The sequence below is a fragment of the Heloderma suspectum genome, chromosome 9 (genome assembly GCF_057233095.1).
Source record: "Heloderma suspectum isolate Gila_16-S chromosome 9, 16-S_ref, whole genome shotgun sequence".
Lineage (NCBI taxonomy): Eukaryota > Metazoa > Chordata > Lepidosauria > Squamata > Helodermatidae > Heloderma > Heloderma suspectum.
Window position 1 is genome coordinate 38952749 of NC_139466.1, and position 17331 is coordinate 38970079.

Below are 17331 nucleotides of genomic sequence, written 5' to 3' on the forward strand. Positions count from 1 at the left end.
ATGGGATTTAATTTAATCATGATTAGCTTATCTCCCATTGATTTCCTTGGGTCTGCTCTAAATATAACTAGGTCTGGATTATTATTATGATTCCCAAAGCAAAAGAGCCTTCTTCTCCGTGAGTGTAAAACTGCATCTTCCCGTCCGCATGCGGCGGACTACTAATCCAATGCTCGGGGAGAGTCTGCTTCAACTTTGCAAAGCGCCTTGCGGAGAGGTAGTCCGCGCAGCGGGCGACGCGACGAGGTCGCGGCGTCCCCGCCGGGCCGCGTGTGGGCAGCGTGCCCTCGCGCAAAATGGCGCCCGCCGCTTCCCGCCGCGGCGCACGCCCCCGCCCGGCTCGGAGTCTCGCGATGCTTCGCGTCGGCGGGCGCTTGCCGAGGACGAGGCCGGGCTTGGGCCCGCAGCGGGCTTCGCCTGAGGGAAGGGGGCGAGGCGGGCCCGCCTCGGCCATGGAGCACATCACGACGCCGAAGGTGAGCGGGGTGGGGAGGCAGGAGCGGGCCCCTCGCGCTCACCCGCCCCCCGAGGGGCCTGCTCGGCCCCCCGCCCCACGTTCCCAGCACGCCCGCGACCCTCGCCTCAGCCCCCACCCGCCCAAGGGGGCCGCCCCAGCCCCAGAGGCGGCTTCGGGTGCGAGAGGGTGGGGGTAGGCCCTGTGCCGCGTGAGCGTTCCCGTTTTGGAGACTCCCTGCGCATGTGCGGAGTGCCTCTGAGCATGTGCAGAGCGCGTTCCCGTTCTGGTGCGCCCCTGCCTGGCCATGGGTTAGCGGGCCGTGGAGTTTGGCCTGGGAGCGGCCCCTCCGCTTGCCACGGAAGGGGCTTGCCCCTGGTCTGGTGTGTGCCCCCTCCCCCAGGACTCGGCCCTGTCCTCGCTGCGCCTCGTGCCGGATTTCAGCAACCCCCCACCTCCACCCCCGGGCATATACGAGGTGGGGGGCCCCACCTCGGCCTCAGCCCCAGAGCCTGGTTTGGACGGGCGGGGTGGTGGTAGAAGCTAAACCTTACACAGTGTAGTTCGTCTCGGAGGGCACTCTGTTAGCTGCTCAGATGCCACGAAACTCCTTTTCGGTAATAGCAGCAGGGCCCCTGAGCATATAGAGAGTGCCTCTCTCTGCACTAGTCTGTGTTGCATTCTTGCTGTTGAATTGCAATTCAGTAGGAAACTTGACAAGGCAAGGAATACGGCCTCAAGAAGTCGTGGAAGTGGCTTAGCTTGCCGCAGAAATCTGTTATTGCTCTCTAGGTGTGTGTTTGCTGATTCTCCTCCCTCTGTTCCTCAAGACCTACTGAGGTTCTGAGCTTTCACCCCATCTCGCTCCAAATTTCCAGCAACCCTTCACCGCCGCTCCATGCAAAGTGAGGCTTTTGAGATCTCAGCACCAGCGCCTGCTTTGGAATGGGGAGATCCGTGCCAGGCAATGTGAAATAGTCCCACAGGGGGTTTTGATCATGTGCAGAGTGTGTTCTGCTGTGCTACCATTGTAATTGCTGAACTAGAATTAATTAGCAAGTTTCAGAAGGGTAGCTGTGCTACTGTATCTGCCACATTTGCATGTTAGTCTACATACATTTGAGTTTGTATAGAAACGTAATTGGCTGTACCTTGCATTTTGTGGCCTTTTGTCCTCGCTCCGTGTCTGTGTGTGTGTGTATATATATATATTCTTAGGTCTTTGTGTGTGCGTACACACATCTTCCAACTAATTTCATATATCCAGTGAAGTGGGCTGTATCTAAGGAAACCTATGCAACAGTAAAGGCTCAATCCTATGGATGTTTAGACAGAAAAAAATCCTACGCTCCCAGCATCCCAACAGCTAGCCATGCTGGGAATTGTAGGACTTTTTTTCTGTGTAAACATCCATAGGATTGCACCCTAAATCCATTAGTCTTTAAGGCAGGGGTTGGGCAGAAGGTAGATCTCCAGGTGTTTTGAATTTCAACTCCCAGCATTCATGACTATTCGCAGTGACTTGAAGTCCAAAACATCTGGAGATCTGCTATCTGCCTACTCCTGGTTTAAGGTACCACAAACCTCTCTCTTGGTATTAGAATCATAGAATAGTAGGGTTGGAAGGGGCCTACAAGGCCATCGAGTCCAACCCCCTGCTCAATGCAGGAATCCAAGTCAGAGCATCCCTGACAGATGGCTGTCCAGCCTCGTTTTGAAGGCCTCCAGTGTGGGAGAGCCCACCACCTCCCCAGGTAAATTAAAATTAGCAAATTTAACACTGTGGAAATTGGTCTCGCTAGACTCACTATAGAAAGTAATTATAGATTATGTTAGATTGTAAGCCTGAGGGCAGGGTTTGTCTAACTACTGATGTTTGTAAGCTACTCTGGGAGCCTTTTTGGCTGAAGAGTACAGTAAATGTTTTGAAATAAAATTAACTGACCCTCTATGCCTTTTCATTGCCAGTGGCTCCTGGTCATGAGGTGGGTTGGTTTGTTTATTAAATATATGCCCCATCTTTCCGCCACAAATGGTGCTCAGTGAGGCTAAAAACAATGAAATACAAGGTAAATAGAAAATTGTAATCAAAACATAAAAGCCAATAAATTAAAAAGGAGTAATATTGAACAGTGCACACCAGTTAAAACCTCTTTCAGCAACTAACAAGTCAGATCAAAGGTCAAATGCCTGTCTGAATAAGTGCATCTTTGCCTGCTGGTGGAAGGACATCACAAATGGTGCTAGCTTGGTCTCCCTTGGCAGGAGTTCCAGAGTTGGAGCAGCTACTGAGAAGGGCCATCTCTCACATTCAGGACCAGCATCAAGGGTAGGCGTGGTTGGGCACCTGCCAAGGGCCCACATCTCAGTAGGGGCCCAACCTGCTTGTTCACTTGCCTCTTGCTCTGGCCTAGACAATGGTGGTGGTGGCGAGGAGGAGGAGCAGGAGATGCCACTGTTTACTTTCTCACTGGCTCTCTGCTTATCAAGCAAGCAAGTGGTAGCAGCAGTGAGAAAGAGGATAAGGAGCAAGAGCAGCTGGTGCAATGGCAGTGAGAACGTGGACTCAGTGAGAGAGGCGGCCTACTGAGGGTGTCTTGCCCAAGGGCCTTCAAAAACCTGAAGCCGCACTGCTCACATTCCTGCGAAACATGCCTCTGGTGGTGGTGGGACACAGAGAAGAACCTCTCTTGAGGATCTTAAAACTTGGGCAGGCTCATATGGGAGAGCGCAGTCTTTCAAACAGCCTGGTCCCTTCAAGCCATATAGGGGTAAGGGTACGGTTCCTGGGTAGAGCATTTTACCCGGAAACAGATGGGTAGTCATTGAAACTGTTGTAACGTGGGAGTTGCATGCTTCCTATATCTGGCACAGGTCAGTAAACTGGCTGCAGTGTTCTGGGCAAGCTGAAGTTTCTAAACACTTTTCCAAAGCAGTTCCACATACAATATGTTATGATAGCCCAAACGAAATGTTACTAAGACATGTGGTACTGTGGCCACCTCTGACATTCCAGGAACAGGTGCAGTTGGTAGACTAGCCTTTGGCTGTACAAATGAAATTTGGGCGTCCAGGTTCAAGGCTGAATTTAGGGATACATTCATACTGCAAATCTGAATCTTCAAGGGGAGTATAACCCCATCAGCCCTATGGGGTTGCCCCCATACTGACTGGATTTGGTATCCATTTATGCTCTGTGTAGTAGTAAGACATGCCTAAGCTATCGCTTGTGTTGATTGCTTTCTGGCTCCATTTTGTAAATATATCTGTGTTTTATTCTCTAAATTTAGGGTGTACATTCTTATCCCTCCGCTAAGTAACTGCTTTGTGTATCTGACAGTGTGGGCTATGACCCACAAAAGCATATGCCATGACACATCTGTTATTCTTTAAGGTGCCCCAGGATGCTTTGTAGTTTTTCCATATGCCAGTAATACACAGCTCCTATAATTTTGTACGTGTTGAAGATTTTCTTAGGTGCTTAAAGGAGTGGGGGAAGGGAATTTATTTTAAGAGATGCTTTTCAAGTACATATTTCAAAGCCGTGTACAGTGTAACAATCATAAATGTGTATATAATCAAATTGCACAGAAAAACAATATGGAATTATTGCACAGAGTCCACTTGCAGCCCACTTCTGCCTCAGGTGCAGTCATAACGGGAAGGCTGCACCCTCATGGGCCTGTTCCCTCATTTCCTCTGGTGCAGGAGCATCAGGTTCTTTGTCCCAGAGAAACAGGCCTGGATGCCACAACAAGATGCAAGAGCCCCTTCTCCCTAGTGGCTCACTGCTGTTGGCCCAGAACTGTACTTAGGCTGTGGAAGCCGATGAAAGGAGAGTAGGAAGAGCCACTTCCAAAGGTTCACTCAACCCGATTTATTAAGACCCAATGCTCTTTAAAACCATTGATAAAGACCCAGTGCACTTTGAGTAGAAACACTTTGGAGGGCAGCCAAGCTCAGTTTCCTCTATATTTAGTTGATATTTATATGTATTCCCCTCAACACAGAACTACCATAGTCCTCTTCCTCTCTCCTCCTCTCCCAGTGCACACAAAATTAGAGGTCAAGTATTCTCAACAATACCAGGTGGAGAGTTCTGACAAAATGTGGTCCACTGGAGAAGGAAATGGCAACCCACTCCAGTATTCTTGCCAAGAAAACCCCATGGAACGTATCACAAGGCTAAAAGAGATGACGCCGGAAGATGAGCCCCTCAGGTCGGAAGGTGTCCAATATGCTACTGGGGAAGAGCAGAGGGTATTTCCAAGTAGCGCCAGAAAGAGTGAAGCGGCTGGGCCAAAGCCAAAAGGATACTCAGCTGTGGATGTGTCTGGTGGTGAAAAGAAAGTCCGATGCTGTAAAGAACAATATTGTTTAGGAACCTGGAATGTCAGATCAGTGAATCAAGGTAAGCTGGAGGTGGTCAAACATGAGATGGCAAGATTGAACATCGACATCTTGGGAATCAGTGAACTAAAATGGACAAGCATGGGCGAATTTAATTCAGGTGACCATCATATCTACTACTGTGGGCAAGAATCCCTTAGAAGAAATGGAGTAGCACTCATAGTCAACAAAAGGGTGGGAAAAGCAGTACTGGGGTACAATCTCAAAAACGATAGAATGATCTCAGTACGAATCCAAGGCAAACCATTCAACATCACAGTAATTCAAGTCTATGCCCCAACCACTGAGGCCGAAGCAGCTGAGGTTGATCGGTTCTATGAAGACCTACAACTTCTAGAACTAACACCAAAAAAAGATGTCCTCGTCATCATAGGGGATTGGAATGCTAAAGTAGGAAGTCAAGAAATCACCAGGATAACAGGCAAGCATGGCCTTGGTGTACAAAATGAAGCAGGACAAAAGCTAATAGAGTTTTGCCAAGAGAACACGCTGATCATAGCAAACACTCTTTTCCAACAACACAAGAGGCGACTACACATGGACATCACCAGATGGTCAATATCGAAATCAGATTGATTATGTCCTTTGCAGCCAAAGATGGAGAAGCTCTATAGAGTCAGTGAAAACCAGACCTGGAGCTGACTGTGGCTCAGATCATGAGCTTCTTATTGCAAAATTCTGGCTTAAATTGAAGAATGTAGGGAAAACCACTAAACCATTCAGGTATGACCTAAATCATACAGTGGAGGTGAGGAATAGATTTCAGGGATTAGATCTGATAGACAGAGTGCCTGAGGAACTATGGACGGAGGTCCGTAACATCGTTCAGGAGGCAGCAGCTAAATCCATCCCAAAGAAAAAGAAAAGCAAGAAAGAAAGTGGCTGTCTGATGAGGCTTTACAAGTAGCTGAGGAAAGAAGGGAAGCAAAAAGCAAGGGAGAAAGGGGAAGATATATCCAACTGAATGCAGAGTTCCAGAGACTAGCAAGGAGAGACAAGAAGGCCTTCTTAAATGAACAATGCCAAGGAATTGAGGAAAACAATAGAATGGGAAAGACTAGAGATATTTTCAAGAAAATCGGAGGTATCAAGGGAACGTTTTGTGCAAAGATGGGCCCGATAAAGGACAAAGGTGGCAGGGACCTAAGAGAAGCAGATGAGATTAAGAAGAGGTGGAAAGAATACACAGAAGAACTGTACAGGAAAGATCTTAATGTCCCTGATAGCCATGATAGTGTGGTCACTGAACTTGAGCCGGACATCCTCGAGAGTGAAGTCAAGTGGGCCTTAGGAAGCATTACTAACCACAAAGCTAGCGGAGATGACAGTATTCCAGCTGAGCTATTTAAGACCCTAAAAGATGATGCTGTTAAAGTGCTGCACTCAATATGCCAACCAATTTGGAACACTCAACAGTGGCCACAAGACTGGAAAAGGTCAGTTTACTTTCCAATTCCAAAGAAGGGCAGTGCCAAAGAGTGTTCAAACAACCGTACAATTGCGCTCATTTCACATGCCAGCAAGGTGATGCTCAAAATCCTACAAGCTAGGCTTCAGCAGCATGCGAACCGAGAACTACCGGAAGTACAAGCTGGGTTTCGAAGAGGCAGAGGAACTAGAGATCAAATTGCCAACATTCGCTCGATCATGGAGAAAGCAAGAGAATTCCAGAAAAACGTCTATTTCTGCTTTATTGACTATGCTAAAGCCTTTGATTGTGTGGATCACAACAAACTGTGGCGAATTCTGAAAGAGATGGGAGTACCAGACCACCTTACCTGTCTCCTGAGAAACCTGTACGAGGGTCAAGAAGCAACAGTAAGAACCAGACATGGAACAACCGATTGGTTCAAAATTGGGAAAGGAGTACGACAAGGCTGTATATTGTCGCCCTGCTTATTTAATTTATATGCAGAGTACATCATGAGAAACGCTGGGTTGGATGAATCACAGGTCGGAATTAAGATTGCCGGGAGAATTATCAACAACCTCCGATATGCAGACGATACCACCCTAATGGCAGAAAGCGAAGAGGATCTAAAGAGCCTCTTGTGGAGGGTGAAAGAGGAGAGTGCAAAAGCTGGTTTGAAACTCAACATTAAAAAAACGAAAATCATGGCATCTGGCCCCATCACTTCCTGGCATATAGAAGGGGAAGAAATGGAAGCAGTGACAGATTTTACTTTCTTGGGCTCCAAGATCACCACAGACAGTGACTGTAGCCATGAAATTCAAAGACGCTTGCTCCTTGGGAGGAAAGCTATGGCAGACCTAGACAGCATAGTAAGAAGCAGAGACATCTGCTTGCCGACAAAGGTCCATCTAATCAAAGCTATGGTTTTCCCAGTAGTAATGTATGGCTGTGAGAGCTGGACTATAAGGAAGGCTGAGCGCCGAAGAATTGATGCTTTTGAACTGTGGTGCTGGAGAAGACTCTTACGAGTCCCCTGGACTGCAAGAAGGTCAAATCAGTCCATCCTAAAGGAAATCAACCCTGAGTGCTCATTGGAAGGACAGATACTGAAGCTGAAGCTCAAATATTTTGGCCACCTAATGCGAAGAGAAAACTCCCCGGAAAAGACCCTGATGCTGGGAAAGATTGAAGGCAAAAGGAGAAGGGGACGGCAGAGGATGAGATGGCTAGATAGCATCACGGATGCAATGAATATGAACTTGAGCACACTCCGGGAGAGAGCGGAGGACAGGAAGGCCTGGCGAGCTGTGTTGCATGGGGTCACGAAGAATCAGACGTGACTTAACGACTGAACAACAACAACATTCCCAGTAAGTTCATAACACAGCCCTTCTGCCTTCAATATTTTTTAAACATGCATTAATCATTGCTCCCAGGTCTCCAGTAACTCACCCCACCTTTCTACAGATCTTAAATTCCCGCTCCTGCCCTCCTCTGTCATCCAGGACAGATAGAAGATGTACCTCTGTGCAATGTGATGGTAGCCTCTTGCTTAGGTAGCTTGTAGCTTTGATGGCTGAACTGAACCTTCACATAGAGAGGCAGTATACCTCTCAGGATGCTTGGGACAAAAAACATGAGAGTGGCTATTCCTCTTGTGCTATTATTGTAGCTTTAGTCCTGTAAAACACTATAATACTCAGGGAATCCCAGAAATCAGTGGGCTTAGCAATGTGCTTAATTTGGAAGCAGTGATTGTTGGCAGAAACATGCAGTTATTCATAACAAGTTTGTATCCTTATTTTCAGCATATAACACTGTGAATATTTATATCGTGTCCTGTCATTCCAAAGTCCTATTACAACCTTTGGAAGTTCCTTTTGCCTACAAATATTGTAAATATTAATAGTGTAAATATTAAATCAATGAAGGGTAGATCTACCTTATGCCAGTGAGATTTACAACTCTCACTTCTTGCTTTACTGTATTTTCACTTTGGGAGGTGTCTCTACCAAAGTATGGCTCAATATAGTAGCTTTGTGTGAATTTCCTCTCAAAATAGTTGAAGCTGAAAGATCTTGCACTAATTATTAGCATCTAAGGATCTTTGTGAACTAGCTGGTAGTAGGAATGTCCAGGGTAAGTTTGCTTGCCAAAGACAAGCACAGAAATAATTAACTTAAGGAGTAAGACTGGTGTATGAATAATGCCAGGGCTAATTAGTTACTAAGGGGAGGCAGCAAAAATGTGGGTAGGGTAGCCAGTAGCCTGATTGCAACAAGTGGGGAGGGGCTGTTAAAGTAGGATGTCCCAGTTTCAGTTCCTGGCATCTCTGGTTAGAAAGATCCCCGCAGTGCCAAGAAAAATAATAATACTTTGCATTATTTAGCAGTTTTGAGTATGCATGTAATGAGCATTTGAGAATCTTATTATCCTTACAACAACCTTACAAAGTAGGTCTGTACAAGTGGGCCTGCAACAAAATGTTGTAGTGTAGAGTGTTCCTGTTCAGGGTGCCAGCCAGCCATGCCCTCTTCCAGGATATTTTTTTTCCATTCCCTTTCCCAAAAGACACTCAGTGTGTGGCCACTGAGCATGTTCAGTTCTCATTAGGCTGTGGCGGGGGTGGTGGTGGTGGTAAGAACATAAGAAGAGCCGTGCTGGATCTGACCAAGGGTCCATCTAGTCCAGCATTCTGTTCACACAGTGGCCAACCAGGAACCCACTAGCAGGACACAAGTGCAACAGCACCCTCCCACCCATGTTCCCCAGCAACGGGTGTACATAGGCATACCACCTCTGATACTAGAGGTAGCACAGAGCCCTCATGACTAGTAGCCATTGATTGCCTTCTCCAGGAATTTATCTAACCCCCTTTCAGAGCCATCCAAATTGGTGGCCATCACTACATGTTGTGGTAGCGAATTCCATAGTTTAACTCTGTGCTGTATGAAGAAGTCGTTCCTTTTATCTGTCCTGCATCTCCCACCAATCAGCTTCATGGGATGACCCTGGTTTCTAATATTATGAGAGAGGGAGAAAAATGTCTCCCTATCCACATTCTCCACACCATTTTGTACACCTCTACCATGTCTGCTCTTACCCTCCTTTTTTGGGTTGACTCTTTAGGTGTTACCTAAATATTTTTTTCTACTTCAGCAAACCTTGGAGTTCCCCAAAATAACTTGACACCTCCCTTTTATTTCTCATTGGGCCTGTTTTGACTTCAGTCTTTTTGGCACTTCCTCCAAAGTTCACTATTGGAGGGAGTGATTATTGTGTCAGCGTAGATGGGAGGATGCTGAGGTCACCTAGTGAGTTTAGTAGTAGCGGTAGGATTTGACATTCAGTTAGCTGCTTTGTTATACCAGCTCTATTCCTCTGTTTCCCAAAGGCTTGGGTTAAACTCTCCGCTAGAATTTTTTTTCAAACATTTGGATGAATGTTCGAGTATATGAAGGAAACATTTTGCTTAGCCAGCTTTACACTGAGGGGGAAATTCGTATTTTTTCTTAGAAACCAGTACTGAATATTATCCTGCAAGTACATGAAACCATTTTTTAAGAGATGGCTATTGAGTAATGTTAAGCATCTTCAATGTGGAGCTTTATTTTAAGATATTTGTGACTTCTCAAAGTTGGGATCCCTTAACCTGAGCAGTAGAATCTTATCTGAAGATGAAAGAACCTGAACACAATTTTTTTCTTTAACCTCATTTCCTCTTATCTGGGTGATATAGATAAGAAAACCAAACACTGCATGAATGAGCAATAATCAGGCATATAGATAGTAGGGAAACACTGGATTTAGCCATTTTGCTACAGCTGTCCTTATGACATCTACATTGCACTCTAGTTTCCTGTTTTGCTGGCTGTTGGCTTACAGGAGACACAGGAACATGAGAAGTTCTTTCCGTAACTGGCGCCAGCGTGATGTGGCAGGGAATTGACCTAAAGCTTCAGTTGTCCATAATTTTATTTATTCTGCAGTTTCTATCCTGTCTTTCTACATTAAAACTGAGCCATGCAAATGTTGTTCCATTTTAAGTGTAAAGCATGAATGTTCTATGCTTTGGCAGTTAAGTTTGCAGGAAAATCCGAAGTTGACTTATGGATGTACAGCCTGCCATGTCCCCGAAATGGTGAGGAGAGAAACAAAAGTGAACCTCCCAGCCTTCGCTTACTGACTTAAACCTGAGCCCTGGAAGCCCGCCTGAACGGGTAGGCCTTTCATGGACAGCCCATGTTTGCCATCCAGAAAAGATTCATTGGAGAGCCCTTTGTCAGCAAAAGAGGATGACTGAGCTGCGTCAACTGCCATGGCATATTTTTAACCAATATACATGCGGCAAGTTAGCCATTTTCTGCTTGAGCCTGAAGCCAGCTGGGCTCTAGTCCTGTCAGGTTCTACTTCAGGTGTTGCATATCATCTGGAAACCAAGGTGGTCTCCACTGGCAAAACACCAATAACAGACACCTAGAGCTATTTTGCCAGTAACCCTAATCAACCTACTGTTCCACAGGTCAAAGTTGGTGGGAATGTCCTTTCAGGCAGAGGAGGGCAGACTTCAGCTTTTCCAGATCTTCTTTGCTTTTTTACTAAGATGCCGAGGTCCACCAACTAGAGCAGGGGTGGGAAACCTTTTTCAGACTGAGGGCCGAATTTTGATTTGGGAAGGGTCTTGGGGAGTGCGTTCCAACAGTGGGTGGGCCAAGGACAGATGTAATTTGTACCAATTTGTACATTTTCCTACCAAACATACAAAACTCAGTTCAATTCTAGGCATGTCTACTCAGGAGTAAGCCCCAGTGCACCAGCTTTCAGGCCTGCAAAAACAACAGCTCAGTTCTAAGCAAGTTCTAGCTACTAGAACCAGGTGCCAAAATAGCAGTTTAGAAGCACAAACATACACTTTGGATTAAGGAACAGAGTGCCTTTGAGCCCACACCCAGTGCAGGAAATTGTCTTCAGTACCAAAAATGACTGTACAGTTCTTTTGCACAAAACTCCACTCCTGTTTCCTCCCCTAAGCTTTCTTATTTAGAACAGCCTACTTTGGAAAGAAAAATAAGAGCCTTTTAGTTGTTGCTGTTGTTGAACAATGGAGAGTCAGAAACCTTTGCAGATCACCCAGCGATCTACCAGTGGATCCCAGTCTGTCTTTTGCCCATTCCTGCACTAGAGAGCTTGGGCAAAACCTCCTGGCTCATGAGTCTCTGGAGTGGACCAACCTAAGTGAGTTCCTCAAATACAGTGAGAGCCTCAAAATGGCTAGGGTGGGGTAGAAGACCAGTGTTTTTATAGTAAAAAAAAAAAAAAAAAAGCTTCCTTGCTTGGCCTCCTAAAAGTGATTTTTCCTCATCAAAGGTGACGGATGAGAGGCTGTTACAAGCCTGACCTAACTGGCTCACACCTGACAAGGGACATTGGAGGATGAGGCTCTGTGCTTAATGACCACAACAATGACATTGTATCCATAAGCCCAATAACTGGATTGCTCATTTCTAAGCCAGTACAAAGCATTCAGTCGGAAGAGTGTGCATCCTATCTGGGCAGGCATATGGCTTTTGTGTGCTGTGACTGATCTGGCGCATTACAGATCTTTTCAACATCTTCTGATTGGTTCCTCTTTTCTTCCTTGTACCCTGCAGGTAGAAAATGTCAAGTTATTAGATCGATATACCAACAGAAAAACAGCAAATGGGACACTATACTTGACAGCAACTCATCTGATCTACGTAGATGCTTCGGCTGAAGTTCGAAAGGAGACATGGGTAATGTTGGAGCACAGGGGCATCTTGAGAACCAAGTTGGGGGCATCTTGTGAGCTAAAAGCCTGTGCTGATTTCCACATTTCTGTGTAAAAGCTTTAACCCTGTTAGCGCACAATGATGTGTTTGAGCTCTATGTGATTAGCATGACATGAACATTAGGACATAACGGGAGCCCTGGTGGATCAGACCAAGACTTCAGTTCCCTTTTTCCAACAGTTGTCATCCAGTTATGTCCAGAAAGCCTGCAAACATGGAATGAAGGCAATAGCGTTCTTCTGCGGCTTGCTCTTCAGCAGTTGATGTTCAACACCATATTGTGTTGCTGTTACTGAATTTTTGGTTATGAGAGTAGCATTTCTAGAGATGAACAGTTATTAAGACCTAAACTTGCACCTTTAGGGCGCAATCCTAGAGACAGACGGGTGCCCCCAACCTCCCCAGAAGTCAGAGGTGACCGCCTGTCCAATGCAGGGTAGAAGCAGCATGGAGGAAAGGATTCCCTCCGTGCTGCAGCCGCCCCGTGCATCTAAGTGCGACTTCGGGGAGGGGGTGGAACTGGGCTGGAGACCACATAGGAAGCTGTCTAAAACAGCTTCTGTGGTCTCCCCCCATCCCCGCCCCCAGGAATGCCCTGTTTTCACCCCTCTGTGCTATGTGTTATAAGCACAGTGGCAGCATGGTGCTCCGCACGAGCTACGAGGGGGTGTGGAGCATGGTTTCCCAGCTGTGAGCTTGCAGTGCTGTCTACAAGCTTGGAGCCAGGAAACCGAAAAATCCTGTCTCCCCCAGATGCTGTCTAGGGGACATAGGATTGCTCCCTCCAAGGTTCAGCAGTGTTTTGCTCACACAATTACACGTTGCCGGAATGGTGTCTGCGCACTGGGGAGATAAGAGAGAGATGTATAGGATACCACTTAATTGTTAACTTTTCATCCCTGTATTTTCACACTGCATTAATTTTACTTCATGAAAGGGAAAATGTAAAAGCAGCCTGGCAAATAAATCCCCTGTCAAATTATTATCCTGTAAGTTTTCTTCCTAGCTTTGCCTGCCCACACATCCCTATCTTAGTCATTTGTGCCTTCAAAGAAAAAGAGAATTAAAGTTGATAAAGCACCCCTGCCTGGAGACACTTGCCCCAGGGAAGCGGCTGTTTATAAGCCTGATTCAAAGTACCTGCATCCAAGATTTAATTCATGTTTAGGAAATGAATCATCTTAATAAACAATATGGGTGCCTGTGGGTGTATGGTGGCCTAGCTGTGAGATTTCACTTTGTAGAAGTCGAATTACGATATCTTTCATGCCGAGTCACAATTCTTAATAACAAATACTGGCTGTTTGGGATGTTTTGTGGTTCTAAACAGCCACTACTTTCAGTTAAAATTGCTTCTTAAGTTGCATTCGTCAAGTCACTTCCTCCAGATTGGCACTAGTACTTATTTTGAATGTAATTCACAGGAAGAAGGTTCAGAATTGCCTCTGTAAGCTCTCTTCCTGTTTTCTACAGATTCTTCACCACCATATTGCTTCTGTGGAGAAGTTGCCTCTGACCGCATCTGGATGCCCGCTGCTTATTCACTGCAAGAACTTCCGTGTGGCTCATTTTGTTATTGGGCAGGAGAGGGACTGTCATGAAGTCTACACATCCTTGCTGAAACTCTCACAGCCAGGTATTCGTGGCGTGCAGCCTGTTTCAGGCCTGGCAGTGCAATTTCGGGCTGATGATGGGAAGCTCTTGTTATTGACCTTTGAGTACTTCTTAAACTGGACAGGTAGAAAGGAATGCATTGATTAGATGCCACCACACTGGAGAGCTAGTGTGATGTAGTGGCAAGAGTGTTGGACTAGGAGCTGGGAGATCCGGGTTCTAGTCCCCACTTGGCCATGGAAGCTCACTGGGTGACTTTGGTCCAGTCACACACTCTCAGCCCAACCCACCTCACAAGGTTGTTGTTGTGAGGATAAAATGGAGAGGAGGAGGATAATGTAAGCCGCCTTGGGTTCCTTGCAAGAGGAAAAAAGGCGGGGTATAAATGCAATAAATAAATAAATAAATAAATATTCCTTTCAGGAGATAAAATATCCTATATTTTATCCTGGCAGGATGTTGGTAGCATTCATACATACTTTTTTGTGTTGTATAAACTGAAGTAGTCTTAAGAGTTGAAAAAAAATCTTTGACCTTCTAAAATATCTTTGGTCAGCTTTGGTAACCTCTGCAGTGATAAGTTGGCAGTGCTAGAAAAAATGCCTGAATTGTGGTGATGAAAAAGAGAAAACTTGGAGCACACAGTGAAGCAGTGGAACTGTCCTTCCCAATTGAAATTTTTGGGAATCCACTTCTCTAAGCCTGGAATAAAATATTGGCATTGAGCACTGACAACGTTTGTGATATGCGGACAAGTGGAACTTTTTTCAGCCTGTGGGGCCAGATTCCCACTGGCTGCTCTGTGGGCTGGACATCAATATGCCCATAACCTTTCAATGAAAAAATCTCAGCTTCATCTGAATTTGATACCAAATTATCAATTCCACCTTAAGTAGGCACAAAAATTGGTGTGGGGGGGGGGGTTGAAATAGTTCCAGCCATTTATAGTTTGAGTATGATAATATTATATCATAATTATACTGTCATAAGGTTGATCTGCATGAAAAGTTGCCACCAAGTTCAGTGCAAAATGGAACTAATTAGTGGAAATGCTAATGAGTATAATTCTAACATATTTTAATTATAACTTCATTTCCTTTGTATTGTTGGCCACCTTGAACAGTAATTTTACTGGAGAATAAATATAATAAATACATGTATTTATTCGTACACAGTACTTCATTGCATGTAGTAGCAGCCATGAACAAGTCGGTCCCTTTCCCACAGCAACGTGTGGAGAATGTGGTAGGGGTCCTACAGCCTGCAGTGGGTACCTTCACAGGCCTTGTGAGGCTCTTGGACCTATATCTGACCCAGCTGAGTTTAGACTGCCTCTCATGATCAAGCGCTGAAGGCAGCTTCTGTTGTCTCACCACTTTTGTGTGCTGTGGCCTTTATCCTGTTTGAGTTCCCGTAGTTCTGTTCTGGTTCAGTTCCTCCACAGAATCCCACAGTATCTGTCCTCAGCAGAGCACATAATTACTCATTATTTGCTAGCGGGTGACTGGCAGTTGAAGATTACCTGTTTGGCAAACTGGGTACTTTATCAGATGCTGGCAGGGCCCAATCTATCCCCAGAGAGCCTACTGCCATGAGAGTGTCAGCAGGATGAGTTATCGATTGGATTTGCATTTTGCAAAGGCAGCCTGGGAAGACAGACAACGAAGAAGGATGGAGGGGAGTTTTCATTTGTCTATGTGAATACTGAAGCTGTCACAGGGTTTGACCACAATGCTTGAGGGAACCATTATTCCTCTCCCCCCCACCCCCACCTCCAAATTTGAGAGCATATTATTGAAACAGTTCTAGGCAGGTGAGAGAGCCTCAGATGAAATGAGTGCAGACATGACATCTTCCTTACTGAGATAGATATAAAAGATCAACTGTATTACAAGTTGTAAGTAATCAAGCAAATACAGAAGAGGAAGGAAAACTGTCAGTAGCAGAAGGGCCACAACCAGTTCCTTTATTGATATCTGATCGTGTTTAAGTAAAACATGCTTTCAAGCAACTTGGCACAGAAGTTTTATGAAAGTTGGTCGCCTTCTTTTAGGACAAAATTGACTATCATAGGCATGTGTGGATTAGCAGGTGAGGACACCAGTCTTATGAGTTAGTAAATTTAGGCCTTATTTTTCCTAGGTGAGGAAAGTTGTTAAAAACAAATCTAATATGATTGAATGAAAGATGCACCTGCTAACTCCACTTTGCAGCTCCTAACTCCACAAGGTGGAGTTAGGAGCTGCTTCTTTCATTCAGTCATTTTAGATCTGTTTTTAACAATGTTCTTCATCCTTAAAAAAAAAAGGCCTGAAGTTACCAACCCGTAAGACATTCTACTAGTTTCCTCGCCTGCTAATCTCCACGCATGCCTACGATAGTCAATTTGGCCCTAAAAGAAGAGGGCCAACTTTCATAAAGGTTCTGTGCCAAGTTGTATCCTTTTCTGAAAGACTCTGGCTTGAGCTCCATATGAAAATGGCTGATTTTTGCCACTCTTAAAATTGCTTTTGTGCTCTAGTGAAACCTGAAGAACTTTATGCATTCTCTTACAACCCCAAAATGCCCAAGGACAACCGGGAGATGGGCTGGAAGCTGATAGATGTCAAAGTTGACTACCAACGGATGGGGCTTCCTAATGACTACTGGGAAATTACCGATGCTAACAAAGACTATGAGGTGATTCTTGTCCAGATGGACACAACATTTCATTCTGATAACTTCTTTTGGTATTGCTTCATCATGACTTTATTGGTGAATTTTGGTTTTACTTGTAAGCTGCCCTGGAAGCATTTATATCCTTCAGGGCTGGATATAAAAAATAAATAAATTTTATCTGAGTAAGGGATACTCCCAGCGGCCAAGGAGGAACTTACATCGTTAAAAGCACTGATAGTCTAGAAGCGTATTGCTTAAGAAGGCTGATCACATGGTAAAACGTCTGGACTGTACCATTCACACTGCAGAAGTGGGTTAAGTAATGTGAAGGTTTGAGGCCTATAGAGGCAAGGAAGGGTGAAAAAGATCAGGCCTAGAGGAAAATGAGGATGTTGGGGAGAAATAACTGCTTAGATCCCTTCTCCATACTGTCTACTTTCCTACATGCATAGAAGTCTGTTTTATAGGTGGGTGGGGGGGGGGGTGTTTGTGCATATAAATGTGCATTCAGTTGTTCTGTTTTAATTTATTTTAAATGTTTTTTAGCTCACTCTTCAGCCAACAAGGCTTGTACAGTACCTTACATAAAATCACTGACCATCAAAGCAAAGCAGTAAATAAAAGCAGCATTGTAGTCCAAGATCTAAAAGTTTTTTTTAAATCCAGCATTAAATATTTGCAGCATTTGCAGCCTGTGCAAATAAATTTTTTACATGAAACCTAAAAGATAATAAAGATGGCACCGGGTGAGCCACTCTACAAACAGGGATGCAGCAACTGAAAAGACCCTGTCTCTCGTTACCACCTACTTGACTGCAGTTGACACAGAGCAGGACCTGTGAGGTGATCTTAATAGCTGAGCAGGTTCATGTGGCAGAAGGCAGGCCTCTACGTCCCCTAGTCCTAAGCTGTTTAGGGTTTTATAGGACACCAGCATTTTGAATGTGATTCCTTCACCTGCAGTCCAAAGT

At 45.2% G+C, this 17331-nt stretch overlaps 1 protein-coding gene across 3 annotated transcripts in view; it reads left to right on the forward strand.

Annotated features, from left to right (window-relative positions):
- The first annotated feature begins 360 nt into the window (after positions 1–360).
- The window catches only part of MTMR8 (myotubularin related protein 8), a 47102-nt gene continuing 30131 nt past the window's right edge, over positions 361–17331 (forward strand). Inside the window, exons 1-4 of one of the 3 annotated variants that reach the window (XM_084814168.1) lie at positions 361–476; positions 11930–12052; positions 13562–13724; positions 16224–16381. In XM_084814168.1, the coding sequence (XP_084670294.1) occupies positions 453–476; positions 11930–12052; positions 13562–13724; positions 16224–16381 (468 nt within the window). In that variant the 5' untranslated portion in view covers positions 361–452. Of the gene's footprint in view, positions 477–4502; positions 7649–10376; positions 10423–11927; positions 12053–13561; positions 13725–16223; positions 16382–17331 lie in introns of those variants that run through there. The other 2 variants (XM_084814170.1, XM_084814169.1) reach the window with 2 other exon arrangements.